At 37.0% G+C, this 21668-nt stretch overlaps 1 protein-coding gene across 1 annotated transcript in view; it reads right to left on the bottom strand.

The window, feature by feature from the left end:
* SLC44A5 (solute carrier family 44 member 5) overlaps window positions 1-21668 on the bottom strand; it is a 58193-nt gene that overhangs the window by 14780 nt on the left and 21745 nt on the right. Inside the window, exons 7-14 of the mRNA XM_023731121.1 lie at window positions 12629-12760; window positions 8164-8263; window positions 5926-6018; window positions 5380-5467; window positions 4547-4809; window positions 3932-4026; window positions 3267-3370; window positions 2007-2080 (exon numbers count right to left, since the gene is read on the bottom strand). Coding sequence (XP_023586889.1) covers window positions 2007-2080; window positions 3267-3370; window positions 3932-4026; window positions 4547-4809; window positions 5380-5467; window positions 5926-6018; window positions 8164-8263; window positions 12629-12760 — 949 coding nt within the window. The remainder of the gene's footprint in view (window positions 1-2006; window positions 2081-3266; window positions 3371-3931; window positions 4027-4546; window positions 4810-5379; window positions 5468-5925; window positions 6019-8163; window positions 8264-12628; window positions 12761-21668) is intronic.

The raw sequence follows: 21668 nt of genomic DNA on the forward strand, positions 1-21668 counted from the left end.
CAACATAAGGAAAACAAAAATCCTCACAACTGGACCAATAAGCAACATCATGATAAATGGAGAAAAGATTGAAGTTGTCAAGAATTTCATTTTACTTGGATCCACAATCAACATCCATGTCAGCAGCAGTCAAGAAATCAAACGATGCATTGCATTGGGCAAATCTTCTGCAAAAGACCACTTTAAAGTGTTAAAAAGCAAAGATATCATCTTGAAGACTAAGGTGTGCCTGACCCAACCCATGGTATTTTCAATCACCCATACGCATGCAAAAGCTGGGCAATGAATAAGGTAGACAGAAGAAGAATTTATGCCTTTGAATTATGGTGCTGGTGAAGAATATTGAATATACCGTGCACTGCCAAAAGAATGAACAAATCTGTCTTGGAAGAAGTACAGCCAGAATTCTCCTTAGAAGCAAGAATGGCGAGACTTCGTCTTACATACTTTGGACATGTTATCAGGAGGGATCAGTCCCTGGAGAAGGACATCATGCTTTGTGAAAGAGAGGGTCAGTGAAAAAGAGGAAGTCCCTCAATGAGACGGACTGACACAGTGGCTGCAACAATGGACTGAAGCATAACAATGATGGTGAGGATGGCGCAGGACTGGGCAGTTTTTCATTCTGTTGTACATAGGGTCACTGTGAGTCGGAACTGACTTGATGGCACCTACCAGCAACCTAAACAAACAACCCCATCAAAAAATGGGCAAAGTACTTTGAATAGACATTTTACCAAAGAAGACCTACAAACGGTCTACAAGGACATGAAAAGATTCTCAACATCATTAGTCATTAGGAAAATGCAAATCAAAACCACAATGAGATGCCCCTTCACCACCATTAGGATGGCTATTATAAAAAAAAAAAGGAAAATTACAAGTGTTGGTGAGTTTGTGAAGAAATTGGAACAATCATCCATTGCTGGTGGGAATGTAAAATGGTGCAGCCACTGTGGAAAACAGTGTGGCAGCTCCTCAAAAAGTTAAACATAGAATTACCATATACCAAAAAAACCCAAACCTATTGCCATCGAGTTGGTTCCAACTCATAGTGACCCTATAGGACAGTTCCCTGTCCTGTAGGGTTTCCAAGGAGCGGCTGGTGGATTTGAACTGCCAACCTTTTGATTAGCAGCCGAGCTCTTCAACCACTATGCCACCTAGAATTACCATATGACCCAGCAATTCTACTCCTGGATATATATACTCCAAACACTTGAAAGCAAGGACTGAAATAGATATTTGTGCACCAATGTTCACTGCAGCATTATTCACAAGAGCCAAAAAGTGGAAACAATCCAAGTGTCAACAAAGATGAATGAATAAATAAAATGTGGCACATACAAACAAGGAGCCCTGGTGGCACAGCAGTTAAGGGCTAAGGCTGCTAACCAAAAGGTCAGCAGTTCAAATCCACCAGCCCCTCCTTGGAAACCTTATGGTGCAGTTCTACTCTGTCCAATAGGGTCGCTATGAGTCGGAATCTACTCGACAGCAATGGGTATGGGTAATAACAAACATTGGAATGTCATATCCAGCCATAAAGAAAAATGAAGTTCTGATTCATGCTATGACAAGGATGAACCTTGAAAATCTTATGCTTAGTGAAATGTCAAACACAAAAGGACAAATATTGTATGATCCTACTTATTTAAAATATCTAGAATAGGCAAACATATAGAGACAAAAATTTATTAGCAGTTATGAAGGGCTGGGGGAGGAGAGAATGAGGAGCTATTGCTTAAGGGGTACAGAGTTTCTGTTAGAGTGAGAAAAAAAACTTTTGGAAATGGATAGTGGTGAATGTAAGTAATGTCACTAAATTGTACACTTAAAAATAGTTAAAATGGCAAATTTTTTGTTATATATATTTAACCATGATAAAAATTAAAAAAGATAATATTCATGTCCAATAAGGCCACTGATACTTATAAAACATGTGAAGTATATAATGTTCAAGGTTCACCACATTGCCAATTGCAGTGTTCAGCTTGATTACTTACCTTACAACATTTCTCATCAGGAGATTGAAAGCATCTCTTGCTGACTTGCAGAAATTTTTGCCATATATTGCAATCTGAGGAAGAGAGTTGACATTATTCTGGAGTCAGTAATAAACTCTAACAAGACCAAAGGACAATCCAACGGCAGGAAAACAATCAAATTAATAATCTTCCATCTATACATCTACCCCTTCCGTCTTACCACTTTCTGGGTTTGTAGCAGGCCTGTGTGTCCCTGACTCTCAAGGTCATTGACAATAAGATGTGCCTTAAATGCTAGATGCCCCTACGCTCCATGGGAATTAAAAAAACCATTGCCATCGAGTCAATTCTGACTCATAGCGACCCTATAGGACAGAGTAGAACTGCCCCACAGGGTTTCCAAGTAGTGCCTGGTGAATTCGAACTGCCAAACTTTTGGTTAGCAGCCGAACTCTTTACCACTCCGCCACCAGGGTTTCCCTATGAGGATTAGACAGCTTCAAATACAGGCAGGTCTTTTTTCTCAAATCTCAGGTAATGGGTATGTCTTTGTAATGTTTTAGCTAGGATTCCTTGGTGAACAGGTTATATGTTTTAGTTGCCACATTAAAAATTACTCTTAGGAAACACAAAGTCTTTCACTATACTTGATTTACTGGTTAAAAGCGCTCAATAAAATACTCTCACTGGAGTAAATTAATGGCTATTTGAAACTCTGTGCTAAACAACTTTCCAGACTCCATGTCACTGTGATAATGATCAAGTGTCATAAAGATCATAGATGCTAAATTTTAGAAGAAATTACATTTCTGGATCCCCTATTCATTAGAATCTCTCTTTAGAAGTCTCCATATTCCCATGGGAAATAAGCAACATATCCAGTGAGGCATTGTCAATGCCCACACATTTCAAAACAAGATTCATAAAAAGGATCACACTGTTCCTTAACCATACATAAATCCTAGAGTTAGAAAGATATTTTCCTCTCAGTGAAATAGAGACTAAAGCATCTTCAACGTAGCATACTTTAAAATTTTCAGTGTAAATAATAATTTTCTTCTCCGAAAACATATTGAAGGTAATAATGAAACACAGTTAAGATACTATCTTAACTAGGAAAGCGTAGTCCAGAATCCTGCATTCGATTCACAAACCCTTTCCCCAAAATGGTGATAAATGCAATCGCATGATGTAAAAGTGCTTTCGAGATAGCAATGTAGGCATGGGGTTCAGGTTTGCAAAGAAGAGGCTTAGTAAATAAAAAATTTATCTTCTTACCATGATATAGGCATTTCTGTTTAAAAACTTTACCATTTTTTCCAAACACCAGAAACAGCATTTCAGACAGCATTGCAGGAATTTAGAAACCTTGTTGTGGGCATCTGTGAGAAGGAGACACTTGAATCTATTAATGATTTTCAACTGAACCCTATGAATCACAACAAACAATAATAAAATCTTTTAAGGTGCATTCTAAACAGAGTTTATATGTTTGTAAACTATGTGTGTCAGCTATGAAGGTTAATGTCAATGGCACCCACATTTATATTTTACGCCTGACCTGTTCTGAGCTCTAGACTTGGAGCTGCCTACCTGACATCTCCACCATGCTTCTCATCATTAACATGCCAAAAACAGAATTCTTGGTCTCCTATTTCAAATTTGCTACTCCTGGCTTCCACATATTAATAAATAGCATCATACACTTTTCTGTCTTTTACTCACCACTGCACTCCCTCCCCTGACATTCAATCCCTCAACAAGTCCTGTTGGCTTTTCCTTCAAACCATATCCCAAATCTGACCATCTCTATTCTTACTACTGTAGTCCAAGCTACAGTCATCAGGTGTCCCCCCGCCCCACCCCCCCCGCACCTCCTGCCCTAGTCTATTCTCTACACAGAAGTCATAAAATCTAAGATAAGATAAATTCTGGAATCTTACTTTTAAGACGGTGATCCATGTATTCTAGGATAATTCTAAACATTTGAATTAATGCAAGAATTAAAGATCCGAATGCTAGGGAACCTGTGTGATATCTGGGCAAAGATAAAATGAGAATAAAAGTTAAAGTGTCTTTACTATTAACTAAAAGGATACTAGTTGAACAGTTTTTTACAGATAAAAAGTGTTACTGGGAAAGAGCCTCTTGCCCTCTTTTATTCAGATTGACAAAGGTCTCCAAAGAGGATTTTAAACCATATACATTCGTCTTGCTCTTCATCAACAAAAATATACCAGTAGCTTGTCATAAAATAGGGTATTTGAGCTGAGCAATGGAGACGATAGAGCCAAATTAATCCTTAGCCTTTAATTTGGTTATTCCATTACCTCTTCCCTTCTCCAGTGACCTATGGCATTTAGAAGGATATTGGTATGGGTAGAGATTGTAAAACTGTGGCTATGAAACCAGACAAAGCCAATGGGCATCCACAGATCTTGAATCTTACCTTTGACTCATTTGTACCTTGTCACTTGAATTAATGAGCCAAGACTGAATTACAAGCACAAGCTAAATACCACTGGGGAGATAGATGTAGGGTTCATCATAGAGCTTACCGTATGGCTCGTCCAAATGCGGTAAAGAGTGGAAATGGTGGGATGTCATCAGGTTTTTTTGTGGCCCAGTAATAAGCAGCAAAGGCACCAGCAAGGGTACACTGACCCAATGCAAGGACAAAGTTTATAAGCCAGAGAAAGGCAAATAGATTGTATAACTGAAAGATGGTGATGTATTGATGATACAGGCTCTTTCCACCATAGAAAGCAAAGTTACACATAGCCCCAGGGCAAGCTTTGTAAATGTCAGTGGTATTAAAAATCTGCACTCAGAAAAACAAAACAAAACAAAACACACAGAATATAATATTAGCTGCCATTACAAGATAACATCTTCCCTGCCTTCTCCTCTTATCTAGCCCCCCCCAATTGCACATTCTATTTTTTCTCAATTAGCTTCTGCTGTTACTCCTCTATTTTCTACCACATCATTTTATATAATTCTTTAATTATAATTCTTTAATTAAGATTTATGTCTATAACTCTTCAATGAGTTCTACAAGCTATCACATTTGCTGTCATATGCCTGTCACTCTGTACCCACCACATAATTTCACATTTATACTGTTGTCATTGACCATGCATGCTTCTTGGATGTATGATAGATAGGACAAGGGAGATCTCAGGAAATAATTATAGTGCTTTCTCTCCATTCTGCCCACTGTTTTCAGTGCTCTCCCGCTACCACCTGTCCATCCCTCCCCTTCTGAGCAATGATTCCCATCAGTGCACAGGATTTCTGTTTCGGGATGTGTTTCCTGCAACAACTGCAAGATGGAATATAGTAGAGTTCTGTACTGAACTAGGTAAATGAGAGAGTTTCTTTTACTTACCTCTGGGTCACAGGTTTTATTTTCATGTATACATTGCCCCCCAGGGGTTATGACTTTATATATAGGTGTCCCTGATGTAGCCAAGAAACTGAGTGAACTTGATTAAGGATAAATTACTTACCCTTAGATTGAAAACAAACAGACAAGAAAAGGATGCAGATAACTCAAAAATCTATGGAGATATTAACTTCAAAAATGACCATTACTGTATACTATTTTAACAGCTCATCCATTTTTCAGACCCAGATTAATGTGACCGGGGCCAGCTGTACTGAGTGGCCCCTTAAAAACAAGAAAATACGTAAGAGCTTTATTAGGTTATTGCCAAGGAGACCTACCATTATGAAGACAAAACAAAATCCACCATATGACTATTTGAGGAAAAATTCAGTGTACTGAAACTTTTTTAGAGCTTGGCAAAAAAAAAAAGTTATTCTTTAGGATGTTCCTAGTCTTCCCAGGGATGGAAAACACTATGGAACAAACTCATGGCTCCAGAAGAGCAATGTGGACCCGAGGTTTAAAGTGGTCAATTACAAAGGATACACTGCTGTCACGGCCCAGTAGGAAATGCAGATTGAGATCAAAATGAAAGTTAAAAGTGGATAAATTAATGTACTGGGAATGTATCCAATAGCTCTGAAATAAAACAAATAGTTGAAATTCAAAATGATTTAGAACTATAGTTTCTCAATTAAATTGTTTTCTGTTATAACTAGAAGTAAACCTTGGACTGAATTAGTTCTAAGAACAATATTAGTAACCATTGCCTCTCTCTCTGTCTTTTTTTTCATGATCATTCTGGCATATTAGTTGGTTTTATTTTTTTTTAATTCCTATTTTTTTAATAAGTTATGGATATTCTTCTAATGCTCATTTATAATTCCTGCCAAAATTTCCCCAAACTTCTCTCTTTGGCTATTTCTGTCTGATCCATAAAGATTTGATACATTCTAGTCATGCGATTTCTTCCCTTTGTTTAAATTCTTAAACTCGTAGAATTGGAGAGGACCTTAAAGATCATCTCTTCAACTGCTGGAATCCCTTCCTAATTCAGGAATCCCTTCTATCTTTGAAATGTGTCCACTAGCCTCTGGTGACCACATTGACTGATGGGAACTTATTTTTACATGATAGTCCTTATTCTATTTTCTTAACAATCAAAATATTAGAAAGTTCTTCTATATCTGTCTGCCTGTAACTCACATCCACCACCTTCTGAGGAAGAGATGACCATTCTACCACCTCGCTCACATGGCAACTCTTCAAATAATTCCTTATTCTTTCCTTCTCCAGGATAATCATTTCTTTGTATTTCTCATAGGACATGATTTATGAAGTGTTCACCATCCTAGCTGCTGTATTCCTAACTGCTCCCTTTGAAAGTCCTTTTCAGCGTATGACAGCACTGTTTGATACAGCCACTGAGAAATATGATGAAAATAGTACCACTCCTATTTTATCCTACCTTCGATATACCTTAACATTCCTTTTTCATTTGTTACCTTCTTTGCCTATTTGAGCTACGCTGTTCCCTCCTTTGTCCATATACCGCCTTTAAGTGTATTTATTTAGCATCCCTAGATGTTTACCCTGTATTCTCACACCCTTTTATTCCAGGTCTTATTTTCCCCTGAGCAAAATATCAACCTGTCACATCTATAGTGGCCTTTAAAGGATCATTTTCATCAGGAGGAGAATCAAAATCCTGATTCCCACTGGAAGGCTAGAATTAGAATGTAAGTTTTTTTTTCCCACAGTGCCACCACACATACACATATTGTTAAAGGCAAACAAGTGGGGCAAGTTACAGAGAATTGCACAATATCATACTATTTAAGAAATAAACCCAGAAAATCAGTAGTTTTCAGTGACTAATGATAGTGCTTCAGTGATCATGGGAAGGAGAGTTTAACAAACTGGTTGTTAACTATTTAAACCAATGGGTTTAGGTGGCATGATTATTATTATAAATGGTAATTTTGTTAAAATAATCCTTAAAAACTGTTAAAAATGATTTGGTCCGTGGTCATTAACAACTTAGTTTCCATCATTCTAAATAGAGAGCATTGTCTGTTGGCTTTATAGTAATGCTTTCCTTGTTTCTCCTATGCATTATTCAGAAGTCTAGAGTATTGTCCTCAAGTGACCTTTTGGAATAGTTTGGAAGCTCTAGGTGTTATTACCTCTCAGCATGAATTTTATGAAACATTTAATGTGTCTATTTTGCAGCATTTTAAAAATGAAAATGGCCCTGTGTATAAAGTGTTTATGAATTACGAGCTGTAGAAAGAAAATGTCTAGTTTGGTGCCACTAGAATCAATTGTCCTATTAGTAAATTTCATACAGAAATTGTAATAGCACATAATTGGCTTTATACAATTATGGTGATTTAAAGCTCTGCAAATATTCTCCAACATTGATATTAGCATATGACCAAGTATGGAAATAATATATAATTAACTTTTATATAGTACTTTATTACTTACTTGCATATATATTATTCTTCTAACATACATTTTGTGTTCAAACACACAAAAGTAAGTAGACTAGACAGGTTTTATCATTATACTATGATAACTGACATTTGGGGAGATTAAAGCACTTGTCTGTGTGACCTTTTAATAAGTGGTAGACTCCAAACTTGAAGAAGTCTTTTTGAAGAGAAAGCAGTATCTTTAACAAGTCTTCCTAAAGGGAAAGTAGTCTGGGGCATCTATGCAATGAACAATGAATGATTTGATTAATATATGTTATTTGAATTTCTACATCAAGGATCTTACTTGCTCCCTTCCTTCAGCAGGGCAATTGCGAGGCAGATTCTGTTCCTGAGGAAGATCAGCATGATGGTGATAATTGCTTCAATGATGCAGAGGATTATCACTTTAAACAAGAAAAAAAAAAAAAAATCAGGTCTATGATACAAATGAGTCCAAAAAGCAAACTTTCCCAGCAAAAGTTAGGGTTGATCTTTATAGTCATCTCTGTGAATTCTGACACTGCATAATTTAAGCAGTGCTACCTTTCTGAAAATGCCAGTCTTAGAAATTCACATTCAAAACCTCCAAGAAGTGCTAAGAAATCTAAATTAAAACCTTTGAGTTGAGCAAGTTAATTGGACAGCTTTCATTTCATCCATGGAAAAAGAGGGAGAGAGATTTCTTTTAAGGAATTAGTTCACATGATTGTGAGCTGGCAAGTTCATAAAAACGTAGATCAGATGTGCAAGCTGGAAACTCTGGTAGGATATTTATGTTATGGTTTTGAGGCAGAATTCCTTCTGCCCAGGAAACCTCAGGTTTTGCTCTTAAGGTCTTCAACTGATTGGATGAGACCATTCATATTATTATCATCAATATTTTATTGAGTTTTTGGTTAAAGTTTATACAACAAGTTAGGTTTCCATTTGACAATTTCTGTACAAATTGTTCAGTGACATCAGTTACATTTATCACAATGTGCCAACATTCTCTTTAATTGTGTTCTGTTTGTTCCATTTCCAGTACTCTAGTTTCCCTGCCCCCTTATCTTCTCATCTTTGCTTCTGAGTCATTGTTGACCTTTTGGTCTCATAGTGATGGTTTTTAAGTACAGCACCAATCTTACAGGTAATATCCTTTATTTTTTGTGCCACTCTGCTATTTCTATAAAAGATGATCTCAGGGGATAGGCTCGGTTCTAGGTTTAAAGAGTGTCTCACAGGATAGTCTCAGGGAGTCCTTGGTTCTCTACTGCTGTCGTTTGTCTGGCTTTTTTTTTTTTTTTTAAAATAAGAATATGAGTTCTGCTTCACATTTTTATCCCATTCTATCCAGGACCATCTATTGTGATGCCAGTCAGAAAGGTCAGTGGTGGTAGCTGGGCACCATCTAGTTCTTGTCTTAGGGTAGGTGAGATTGTGGCTCGTGTAGACTTGTTTCTTCTCTGAGCTTTTAGTTGCTTTCTTACTGTTTTGCTCCTGGTGCATAGAGAAGACCCGTACTTGTGTTTTAGAAGGCCGATCACAAGTTATTAAGACCCCAGACGCTATTCACTTCACTAGGATGCAGATCATGTTTTTCGCGAACTATGTTATGCCAACTGACTGAGTTGTCCCATGAGACTATGGACATCACTCATATTGTTGAGGGTAATCTCCTTTACTTAGAGTCAACTGATTGTAAATGTTCACCACATCTACAAAATCGCTTCGCAGCAACATCTAGAGTACTGCTTAATCAAACAACTGGGAAGCATAGCCTAGCCAAGTTGACAATAAAATTAACCATCACAGTGTGGATCTTAAAATCAAGGAAGTGTAGCAGCGCTATAACAGAATCTGGAAGAATAAATGAAACTTAATGGAAACCTAAATTAAATTCCCACCTATGAAGGAATCCCTTGTGCAACATCCTTGGCAGTTTCCTGTTCTTGGTTGAACACTTCCAGTGGTGTGAAGATCATTATTTAATTCTATTGTTATGTCCCTAAGATTTGATATTACATTACATATCAGTTAATATCACCAAGTAAATAGAAATCAGTTAACCCAGGGGTGTGCGAGAATCTTAGTAATGTATCATCTTGCTTCTGTGCCTTCTTTGTGTTAACTATGTGTTTGTGTTTTCGTGCACATTTTATTCTCTTAAAACATTAACTTGAGTCCAAAACTGTGGAGTATAACCATATTAAGCCAAAATACTTATCTTCTTTGGATGAAACCAAGTAAATGCAGTATATCGGAATCACTTTATAGCCTGAGACTGTATATTAAACTTACACGTTTTCAAAAGTATATAATCAAAATAATTAGAGAAATTTAACTAAATATCTTTTGGATGTATATACTATATTACCACCTTATGTTTGAATAGGAGCCCTGATGGCACAGTGGTTAAGAGCTCTGCTGCTAACCAAAAGGTTGGCAGTTTGCATAAGAGCAAATAATAGAAACTTTTTTTCAGTCCTTACAGGGCAGCTGGTATAACTCTCTAACTTTACAGAGGAGGAGACTGGGGCCTCTGGTTGAGAGATGGGCCCAAGGTCATGAAGTTAGTTAATGGCTGAGAGAGGAATAGAACCATCTCCTAACATAATCTAAGACACATAAAAATTATAATTTTTGTATTTATAACTCTGCTTATTCTCAGTGTTTCTGTCAATGAGTATAATTTCATATATATGCCCTTGTCTCTGGTGCCTTGAATTTTGTCCAAAGACAGAGCAAGTAATTAATTAATATCTGATAAATGGGTTGTAAAAGCCAAGGCTCAACTGAGGAAAGATTAGTATTGCTAGATTTGAAAAGAAAAGAAAGTTCTGTATTTCCCGAAAAGTACATTCTCTTAACTTTTCCAATGGCAGATTCTGGTGATCTTAATGATTTTTGTGTGAAAGGCACTTAAGACACAGCAGTGGAGTGACCACAATATCTGTAACTAAAGATCCATCTCAGAGTAAAGCTAGAGGTCTCAATACATTATAGGTGAGATAAGTTATCTTTAGAAATAACAGATAACAGTAAGTAGATGGCCGATGAGATATGGAATCATTCAAATTCAGGAATGTAATTCCCAGGATGCCTGAATTATGTGACTGAAAAGAAAAAGCTATTAATGAAACAATTCTGCAACATAGTTGAAGAAATAATATGTTAAGTGAAGGGAACGAGAGATGGAGATGGGGAAGACAGAGCAAGAATTTGCCATTTTGATCTAGTACTATCCAAGGAAAAGAGAAAAACTGAATTTGGCTGATGCAGGTAATCTAGCAGGGGCTTCTGTGCAGCAGGGCTAAGTCATCAAGGTTGGCATCTTCTTGAAAAAAAACCATCTCTCAAGGCTATTCAAGCCCTTTTGCTAAAAAAAGCTTTTCATTGGTAATCACGCCTGCCATAGACCTTGATTCCTCGAAAGGGTTCTAGATGGGATATGTCTTCATTCTGGTCACAAAGAGTATCCTCATGGTTTAAACAAATAAAATGGCACTCTAGTGAAATAATGTAAATGTTTGTTTATGGGAAGCCTGACCTTGAAAGCCTAATGTCTTTTGGATGGAATGGTAAAATCAAGTTTTTAAGTTTGTTTGAACCACCAACCTCTTGGCTGGTAGTCGAATGCTTAACCGTTTGTACTACCCAGGGTTTTAAATTTATGAGGATGGAAAGCATACCTGGAATCATGATGTCCCACCAAGATATTGCTACCTTTGAGGCTCTTTCTGGGTTCCTGACCAGCATGTCTCACCTGGCTCTCTAACTTCAGAAATGTGAAGATGAATTTTTTTTAAAAGCAACGTGTAATTAGAGATTATTTTTAAAGTCTTGTTTAAAGAGCATGAATCTCTGTGAGTGCAAGTGCAAGGAATATTATGATAAAACCATTCTTCCTGATGTTATGTGCTGTCGAGTCAGTTCAGACTCTTAACGACCCTACAGGACAGAGTAGAACTGCCCCACAGGGTTTCCAAGGAGCGGCTGGTGGACTTGAACTGCCAACCTTTTGCTTAGCAGCTGAGCTCTTAACCACTATGCCACCAGGGCTCTAGTCTAGAAAACCATTCTAGAAATATAGGCTTAAAGCCATCTCTGATATCATCTTGCTTTTAAAAATTTGTTAATATTAGCTTAAACCAATTCAATAATTTGAATAAACACTTTAAAAATGTAAATTTGATTTACTTATTAATTCCAATTGCTATAATAAAGAGTTTAAAAGTCTTTGTAATGAAACAAATTTTTGTTTCAATTTTTTTTTCCTTTTTAAAAACAAGTTTGAAAAATCAAGTGTTTATTTCCTTTTAAAAATCTTTCTTGGCTATTAGGTTAATGATTATAAATATTGACATCCAAACCATTTTAAATTGAAGGCAAATAGTTCAAGATTATTGCAAAACAGTATTTTTCTAGATTATATAATAAATTCCCCTCAATGACTTTTCCGTTTATGGTATCTAGTAGGAATATTCAGCCCTGGTGGCGCAGTGGTTAAGCATTCAACTGCTATCCAAAAGGTTGGTAGTTCAAATCCACCAGCCGCTCATTGGAAACCCTGTGGAGGAGTTCTACTCTGTCCTGTAGGGTCACTGTGAGTTGGAATTCAGTTTGGTCTGGGTGGGTAGTAGGAATACACACACATTTATCTTTAATGTCGGTAATGGTAAATGCATTTAACAGATTTCACCAACTCAAGCTTTCCTTTAGATACACACACACAAAAATACATTCCCGTTATTACAGTTTTAACAAAATCGGTTTTAAAACCCACTCACTAAATGTGAACCATGTTTGTTTCAGTTCGAAGTAGATGCTGAGATCAGTCTGAATCCCGATGTCGTATATAGTTAATTCAGAAGTTGAGCTTCCCTGAAGTCTTTGGTATTCTCGGAAGCAGTGCCATATTCCTTAAAAGGAAAGAAAAAGGGCTTATACAAAATGTTATTTTCTGAATTAGAAGCTATTCACTTATCACACATATCTTCATGAAACTGATTGCCAAGGTCATTTTTACAAGGGCAGGATTCATACTTACATAGTAAATATTTTATTTGGGTCTAGAAGTCTAAGTGTGCTACTGTATTTAATGTAAATGTGTTTAGCATTTATCTGGATAACTGTAGCAACATCTGGCTTTACAAGTCCTTTTGACTAGAAACAACCTTAATGTCCATCAATAGGGACTGGTTAAATAAATTATGGTTTATAAATTATTTGTAAAGTAGAATACTATATTTCCATAAAAAGAGAAGAAAGTCTAGTGATATTGAATGATCAGTATTTGTAAACTGAAAAAAGCAAGGTATAAAATGGTATGAAAGGATGTTACAATTTGTATAATAGGAAATAAAACGAATGTTTATATATATTTGCTTGTATACACATAAAGTATTTCTGGAAGAATATATAAGAAACATTATTATTATTTTTTTTAATCTCCAGGGAGGGAAACTTGGTGGCCATGGAATAGGGATAAGAGGACATTTTTCATTGTATCAAGTTTATACCTTTTGAAATTTAAATCACAGGAATACATATAACATATTAAAAAAATTAAAAATACCTGTTAAATTGGAAAAAAAAAAGTACTTTTGAGAAATTTTCAATGGTAAAATCAAATCTTGGTAGAATTTCCTACAAGTATGTGCTTATTAAAGATTGTGCCCAGGCAAGGCAAACATGAACTTGCTGTATTTTCCACAAGACTCTGTATTTCAGACTTTATAATGACTTTTTACCTGATCTAGATGGCGTGAGAGTAAACACAGAGTTAACAGGTCTATTCATTTTCATGACCAATGAGTTTGGATTAGATATTAGAAATGTTCCGGCAATAATGCAGACAACTGCTTTTCAAAGACCTAACGTAGATATGATGTGGGAGCGTGAGGCCCATGGAGAGAGATACAAGAATAGAATAAAAAGGACATTTATTTCTCTTAAAGGATGTAAGAGGTATCTCTTTCAGACACTGCTTTCCGAATGTATTTAAAAAAATTCTTTGATACACACAAGATTATATGTAATGCAGGTGTAGCTTATGAAGCATATAGTAAAATAAAGTCATGTGAATACACCACCCAGCATAAGAGCCTATGATTTTGCCTCTGAGATCTTCTTCCCTATCACATCCCCCTGCCTCCCTCTGCCAATGAACAACTATTCTGAATTTTGTGTGTATCATTTCCTTATTTTAATTGTTTTATAACACTTGAATGTAGCACCAAAACAATATATTATTTAGTTTTTCTTGTTTTTGAGCTTCATAAAAACATGAGACTACTGTATGTAGTCTTAAGTAGTTTACAGAAGACTCCTGCTGTAGGTAGTTTTCTACAACTTATTTTTCACTCCATGTTTTCTTTCTGAGATTCTTGCACCTTGTGGCACATAACCATAATTTAAAAAAAATTTCACTGTTTATGATATTTCATAGGTGTGAATATTCCACAGTTTCTTGTCCTCTCTATTGTTATAGCTTCCTAAAAAGTCTTCCTGCTTCTGCCCTCCGCTGCGTACAGTTGATTCTCAGTTAGAGTGATCTGGTTAATTATATAAGTACGCCATTTCACCCTCCCGGGCAAAATCCTTCAATAGCTTCTCATCTCATCTCAAGTCAAAGTCTTAGTAATGGCCTATAAAACCCTGTATAATCTCTCCTCTTCCTCACCTCTATTTCCTTTTTGACCTTGCCTCTCTAGTCACTGTCTATGCTCCAGACACACTGGCCTGCTTTCTGTTCCTTGTACATAGAAGACAGGCTCCTAACCTCAGTGTCTTTGCAACTGCTGTCCCTCTGACGGGAATTCTCTTCCCCCAGAAAGCCATATAGCTTACTTTCTCACCTCCTTCAAATTTTTGCTTAAATGTGAACTTCTCAGTGAGACCTTCCTTAACCATCTACTTAAATTTGCAATGCCCTTGCCACCAACACTCCTTGTCCCTCCTCCTTCCCTTATTTTTTCTTTTTGGTGGTTATCATCATTTGACATGCTATATATTTTACTTATTTATTTTGTTTATGGTCTGTCCTCCCTTCCCTCCATGAGAGCAGGGATTTTTGTCTTTTCTATTTTTTTTCTATAGCATGGATTAAATACTCACTATGTACACAGGCATACCTCGGAGATATTCCGGGTTCGATTCCAGACCACAGCAGTAAAGCGAGTATTGCAGTAAAGGGAGTCACATGAATTTTTTGGTTTCTCAGCGTATATAAAAGCTGTTTACACTATACTGTAGTCTATTAAGTGTGCCAAACCAAAAACTAAACCCACTGCCATCGAGTCGATTCCGACTCATAGTGATCCTATCCAAGAGTAGAACTGCCCCATACAGTTTCCAAGGAGTGCCGGGTGGATTCGAACTGCTGACCTTTTGGTTAGCAGCCATAGCTCTTAACCACTATGCGACCAGGGTTTCCATCAAGTATCCATCATGTCTAAAAGACAATGTACATACCTTAATTAAAAAAGACTTTATTGCTGACTTTAGGGTCATGTTTCATTGTTTATTTCAGACAATTGACCTAATATTATTGTTAGTGTTTCTATTCTGCCTCCTAGTTCACTGTATGGTGCCTGGGATCTTAAAAACCAGAGGATGCTCAACTACCATTACTGAATGTTTTTGATCAAAGATTCTATAGCAAGATCATGGTCCAAAGGAGGGAATCATGAAAGAGTTATAATTCTCCTGGAATCCAGATTTCTGGCTTTCATGGAGGTTAGGGTAACCCACACAGGCCGTCATCTTTGGGTGTCCTTTTGAACCTCAATCTTTGAGAAAAAAACTGGTTCCTGAAGACACTTTTGAGTCAAACAATGGTCCAGATAAACTAATAAGACTGTTTTGCTCCGGGAGTTGTGCTTTTTTGAAGAATTCAGTCTGTTTTGAGAAACTGACTCCAAAGATCAGACTGACAGCTATGTTTAGGGTAAATCAGTAATTATTATAATTAATCTTTAAGACAGTGTCTTATGAAATACCTGTCTAATGTTTGTAATCAAACTGTCACCCCCTTACTGAACAGAAGTTTATGTATCTTAAAGAGACCAGATTCTCAGAGGAGATTGACCTCATGGTGCAGAGTGCATTTTGTCTTAGATTCCAATTCCGCTTCTGAGAAAGTGACCCATGACTGTGTTAATAGGTAAACCAAGGAGGGGCAGCTTGCCCTCAGGAAGAACACTTAGTATGTTTTGAAGAGATTAACTGAAGATCTCCAACAGGAGAGGTCCATCTTATATTATCTTGCTAATCATGTATTCTATAATGAAAATTTGGTTGTCACATATAAATTTTTCTATACCTTCTGTTTTCTTTAGACAAACTTTGTGTGCTCCTTATGGATATGTTTTTTTGTGGTGGATCCAACTATACTAGTTTAGATGATCCCTTTCCAACTGACGGTGAATTTATGTGGGCAATCTCTTGTTTAGATTTCTAATGAATGCATGGACAGTGCACTTTGGGAACTTTAGGATTACCTTTAGATATTCACAGTAATAATGCTAGTAAATACTGGAAAGGTAATGTTAATTTGTAAAAGATTATAAAACGAGAGTCAGAAGAAAACCCATTGGTCTAACACTTTAATTCCTACTTATGGTATAGTTGAATTAGAGAAATATTTAAGAAATTTATCAATCACTATGGGACAAATAGCAGACAAAGTTGCTAATGGGATAGAAACACAACAACAATCTCTGATCTCATTAAGCTAAGGTGACATGAGACAGCAGAATAGCCTTAGATTTTTTATTAGCCCAAGAAAATGTAGTCTGTGCTGAGGAAATACCTCTTGTTGGATTTGGATAAATAACACAGGAGAAGTAGAATAGGATATACATAGAATTAGACAGCAAGCTACTTGGTTACACACTGTAACATCCTTTCAAACACTAGATTTATTTGGTTGGTTACCATCAGGAATAAATACATGGGCTAGATCATTACTGCAAGGAATAGTAATATTCTTAGCCTGCATCCTGATAGTATTAAGCATAATAAAACTTATCTTCTATTGTCTTACACACTTAAAAGACAAAAGAAGGCCTTGGGCTAAAATGTTGATGTACATTGAGTCTGCTCACTTAGGCAATGGGATTGATGAAAACATCACTCTTACTTAAGATCCTGGTGAAGAACCAGATGGTATCCAGTGGAAAACCAGCACCATGAGTTTAAAGAGCTTGACATGGCTACTATCTCGGAGCTCAACTAAGTCCAGGTATTGATCATTGATGTGTAATCTCCAATCTTGGATCAAAAGGAGGGAATGATTTAGGAGATAATATTGGAGCCATTATTACCTGTCCTTGAGCATACAGAACATGACCCAGCTGGAGTTGGACTCACAAGGACACATCAATTGGGCCCTGAGATATAAAGACAATAGCTAGCACAATGTTGGAATACATCTTTTAGGGAACCTTTCACATAAACTAATAAAACAGAGCACAAAAGACCCACGTACTTTCCACCTTTATCTTTTTCTTTTAGCATTTAGTGAATAGTAAGATTTGTTGGACCAGTTAAGACCCTCATGACTGTCATTACTGAAACCTGTACCAATGATTATTAAGAAAGACAATTCAAAATATAGAATTGCAGTGATTTAGCAGTTTCTAGCCAATCTGTGAAAAGGTGAAGCTTTCAATGGTTTTGCCCGTTTGTAATGTTAATATATATACTGATGATTCTGTGAAGTTTCTTGAACTCAGGCAGACATGGCTCTGTCAACCTGCTTGTCTGTTTTCCCATTCTTGCTTATTCTGTAATATTCCTTGGACTTGGACAGACATTAGCTCTGGAAGCATGTTTGTCTGTTTCTCACTTTTGCCTCTTTGAATATATGCTGAATAAACCTTTTCTTTTTTGCTTTACCAAAAAAAAAAAAAAAATTTTATTGCTACAAAATGCTAACCATCATCTGACCCTTCAGCAAGTTGTAACCTTTTTGCTGGTGGAGGGTCTTACCTCGATGTTGATGGCTGCCAACTGATCAGGGTCGTGGTTGCTGAATGTTGGGGTGGCTGTGGCAATATCTTAAAATAAGACAACAATGAAGTTTGCCACATTGATTGACTCTTCTTTTCATGGAAGATTTCTCTGTAGCATGCGATGCTGTTTGATAGCATTTTACCCACAGTAGAACTCCTTTCAAAATTGGAGTCAATCCTCTCAAACCCTGCTGCTGCTGTATCAACTAAGTTTATGTAATATTCTAAATCCTTTGTTGTCATTTCAACAATGTTCACACCATCTTCACCAGGAGTAGACTCCATCTCAAGAAACCACTTTCTTTGCTCATCCATAAGAAGCAACTACTCATCTGTTAAAGTTTTATCATGAGATAGCAGCAATTCAGTCACATCTTCAGGCTCCACTTCTAATTCTAGTTCTCTTGCTATTTCCACTACATCTGCAGTTACTTCCTCCACTGAAGTCTTGAACCCCTTAAAGTCATCCATGAGGGTTGTAATCAACTTCTTCCAAATTCCTGTTAATGTTAATATTTTGACCTCCTCCCATGAATCACAAATGTTCTTAATAGTATCTAGAATGGTGAATCCTTTCCAGAAGGTTTTCAATTTACTTTGCCCAGATTCATCAGAGGAATCACTATCTATTGCAGCTCTGCCTGTTGCCCTACAGCCTTACGAAATGTATTTCTTAAATAAAAAGACCTGAAATTGAAATTACTCCTTGATCCATGGGCTGCAGAATGGACGTTGTGTTAGCAGGCATGAAAACAACATTAATCTCCTTGTACATCTCCATCAGAGCTCTTGGGTGACCAGCTGCATTGTCAGTGAGCAATAATATTTTGAAAGGAATCTTTTTTCTGAGCAGTAGGTCTCAACAGTGGGCTTAAAATATTTAGTAAACCATGTTGTAAACAGATGTGCTGTCATCTAGGCTTTGTTCTTCCATTTATAGAGCACAGGCAGAGTAGGTTCAGCATAATTCTTAAGGGCCCTAGAATTTTAGGAATGGTAAATGAGCACTGGATTCAACTTAAAGTCACAAGCTGCATTAGCCCCTAACAAGAGAATCAGCGTGTCCTTTGAAGCTTTGAAGCCAAGCATTGACTTCTCCTCTCTAGCTATGAAAGTCTTAGATGGCAGCTTCTTAAAATATAAGGCTGTTTCATCTACACTGAAAAATCTGTTGTTTAGTGTAGCCACCTTCATCAATCATCTTAGCTAGATCATCTGGATAATTTGCTGCAGTTTCTACATCAGCACTTGCTGATTCACCTTGCACTTTTATGTTATGGAGATGGCTTCTTTCCTTAAACCTCATGAACCAACCTCTGCTAGCTTTACACTTCTCTTCTGTAGCTTCCTCACCTCTCTCAGCCTTCATAGAATTGAAGAGAGTTAGGAACTTGCTCTGGGTTAGGCTTTGGCTTAAGGGAATGTTATGGCTTATTTGATCGTCTATCCAGACCACTAAAACTTTCTCCATATCGGGAATAAGACTGTTTTGCTTTCTTATTCATGTGTTCACTGGAGTAGGATTTTAAATTTCTTTCAAGAACTTTTCCTTTGCATTTACAACTTGACTGTTTGGTGCAAGAGGCCTAGCTTTCGCCTTACATTGGCCTTCCTCACTAAGCTTCTTCACAAGATTTTGATTTAAAGTGAGAGATGTGCAACTCTTCCTTTCACTTGAACACTTAAAGAGGTCATTGTAGGGTTATTAATTGGCCTAATTTCAATATTGTCATGTCTCAGAGAATAGGGAGGCCCGAGCAGAGGGAGAGAGACAAGGGAATAGTTGATACAGCAGTCAGAATACTCACAACATTCATCAATTAAGTTTGCCGACTTATATGGGCGTGGTTCACGGTGCCTCAAAACAATTACAATAGTAACATCAAAGATCACTGATCACACATTGCCATAACAGATAGTAACAATGAAAAAGTTTGAAATATTGTGAGAATTATCAAAATGTGACACAGAGACATGAAGTGAACACATGATGTTGGAAAAATGGCGCCAATATACTTGCTTGATGCAGGGTTGCCACAAACCTTCAATTTCTAAAAAACGCAGAATCTTTGAAGCATGATAAAGCGAGGTTCAATAAAACTAGGTATATCTGTAAATTGAATGGATGGGCATATAAATTGTTTCCAGTATTTTTCTATTATGAACAATGTTGCCATGAATATTCTTGTACATGGCCTGGGGTACATATAGGCAAAAGTTTCTTTTTTTACTTTATTGTGTTTTAGGTGAAAGTTTATATCACGAATTCGTTTTTCATTTGAAAATTTATACAGAAATTGCTTTGTGACATTAGTTACAATTCCCACAATGTGTTAGCATTCTCCCCCTTTCCTTTTCCACCCTGGGTTCTCCTTGTCCATTTGTCTAGTTTTCCTGTCCCTTCCGGTCTTCTCGTCTTTGCTTTTGCCCGTTTGGTCTGGTATACTTGATTGAACTAAGAAGTACGTTCCTCATGTGTGTTATTGTTTGTTTTATAGGCCTGTCTAATCTTTGGCTAAAAGGTGGACTTTAGGAGTGGCTTCAGTTCCTGAGTTAAAAGGGTGTCTGGGGTCCATAGTCTCAGGGGTTCCTCCAGTCTCTGTTAGACCAGTAGTTCTGATCTTTTTTGTAAATTCAATTTTGTTCTACATTTTTCTCCCTCTCTGTCCTGGACCCTGTATTGTGATCCCTGTCAGAGTGGTCGGTGGTGGTAGCCATGAACCATCTAGTTCTTCTGGGTTCAGGCTGGTGGAGACTGTGGTTCATGTGGTCCATTAGTCCTTTGGACTAGTATTTTCCTTGTGTCTTTAGTTTTCTTCATTCTCCTTTGCCCAGAATATGACGGGACCAGTAGATGCATCTTACTTAGCTGTTCACTCACAAGCTTTTAAGACCCAAGATGCTGACTCACCAAAGTAGGATATAGAACATTTTCTTTATGAACTATGTTATGCCAACTGACCAACATGTCCCACAATATCAGAGCCCTCAGCCCTCAGCTCCAGTAACTGGGTCCTTCCAGGTGTTTGGATGTGTCTAGAAAGCTTCTATGACTTTGCCTTGGTCAAGTTGTGCTGCCTTCCCCTATATTGTGTGTTGTCTCTCCCTTCACCTAAGTTAACTTGTCTACTATCTAGTTAATGATTTTCCCTCTCCACCCTCCCCTCCCTTGTAATAATCAAAGATTGTTTTTTTCTGTGTATAACCCTTTTCTTGTTTTTTTATAATAGTGGTCTCATACAATATTTGTCCCTTTGTGATTGACTTATTTCACTCAGCATAATGTCCTCCAGATTCATCCATGTTGTGAGATGTTTCACAGATTCATCATTGTTCTTTATTGTTGCATAGTATTCCATTGTTGATGGGCACTTAGGTTGTTTGCATCTTTTTGCTTTGTGAATAGTGCTGCAATGAAAATGGATGTGCATGTGTCTATTCGTGTGACAGATCTTATTTCTCTAGGATATGTTCCTAGGAGTGAGATTGCTGGATCGTATGGTATTTCTATTTCTAGCTTGTTAAGGAGGCACCATATCGTTTTCCACAGTGATTGTATCATTTTACATTCCCGCTAGCAGTGTGTAAGAGTTCCAATCTTCCCACAACCTCTCCAACATTTGATATTTTCTTTCTTTTTTTTTTGATTAATGCCAGTAATGTCAGGCGAGATGGTATCTCATTGTAGTTTTGATTTGCATTTCTCTAATGGCTTATGATGGCTTATGGGCTGTTAGCTGCCTGAATGTCCTCTTTGGTGAAGTGTCTGTTCATATCCTTTGCCTGTTTTTTAATTGGGTTATTTGTCTTT

The sequence above is a fragment of the Trichechus manatus genome, unplaced genomic scaffold, assembly GCF_000243295.1.
Source record: "Trichechus manatus latirostris isolate Lorelei unplaced genomic scaffold, TriManLat1.0 scaffold00003, whole genome shotgun sequence".
Taxonomy (NCBI): domain Eukaryota; kingdom Metazoa; phylum Chordata; class Mammalia; order Sirenia; family Trichechidae; genus Trichechus; species Trichechus manatus.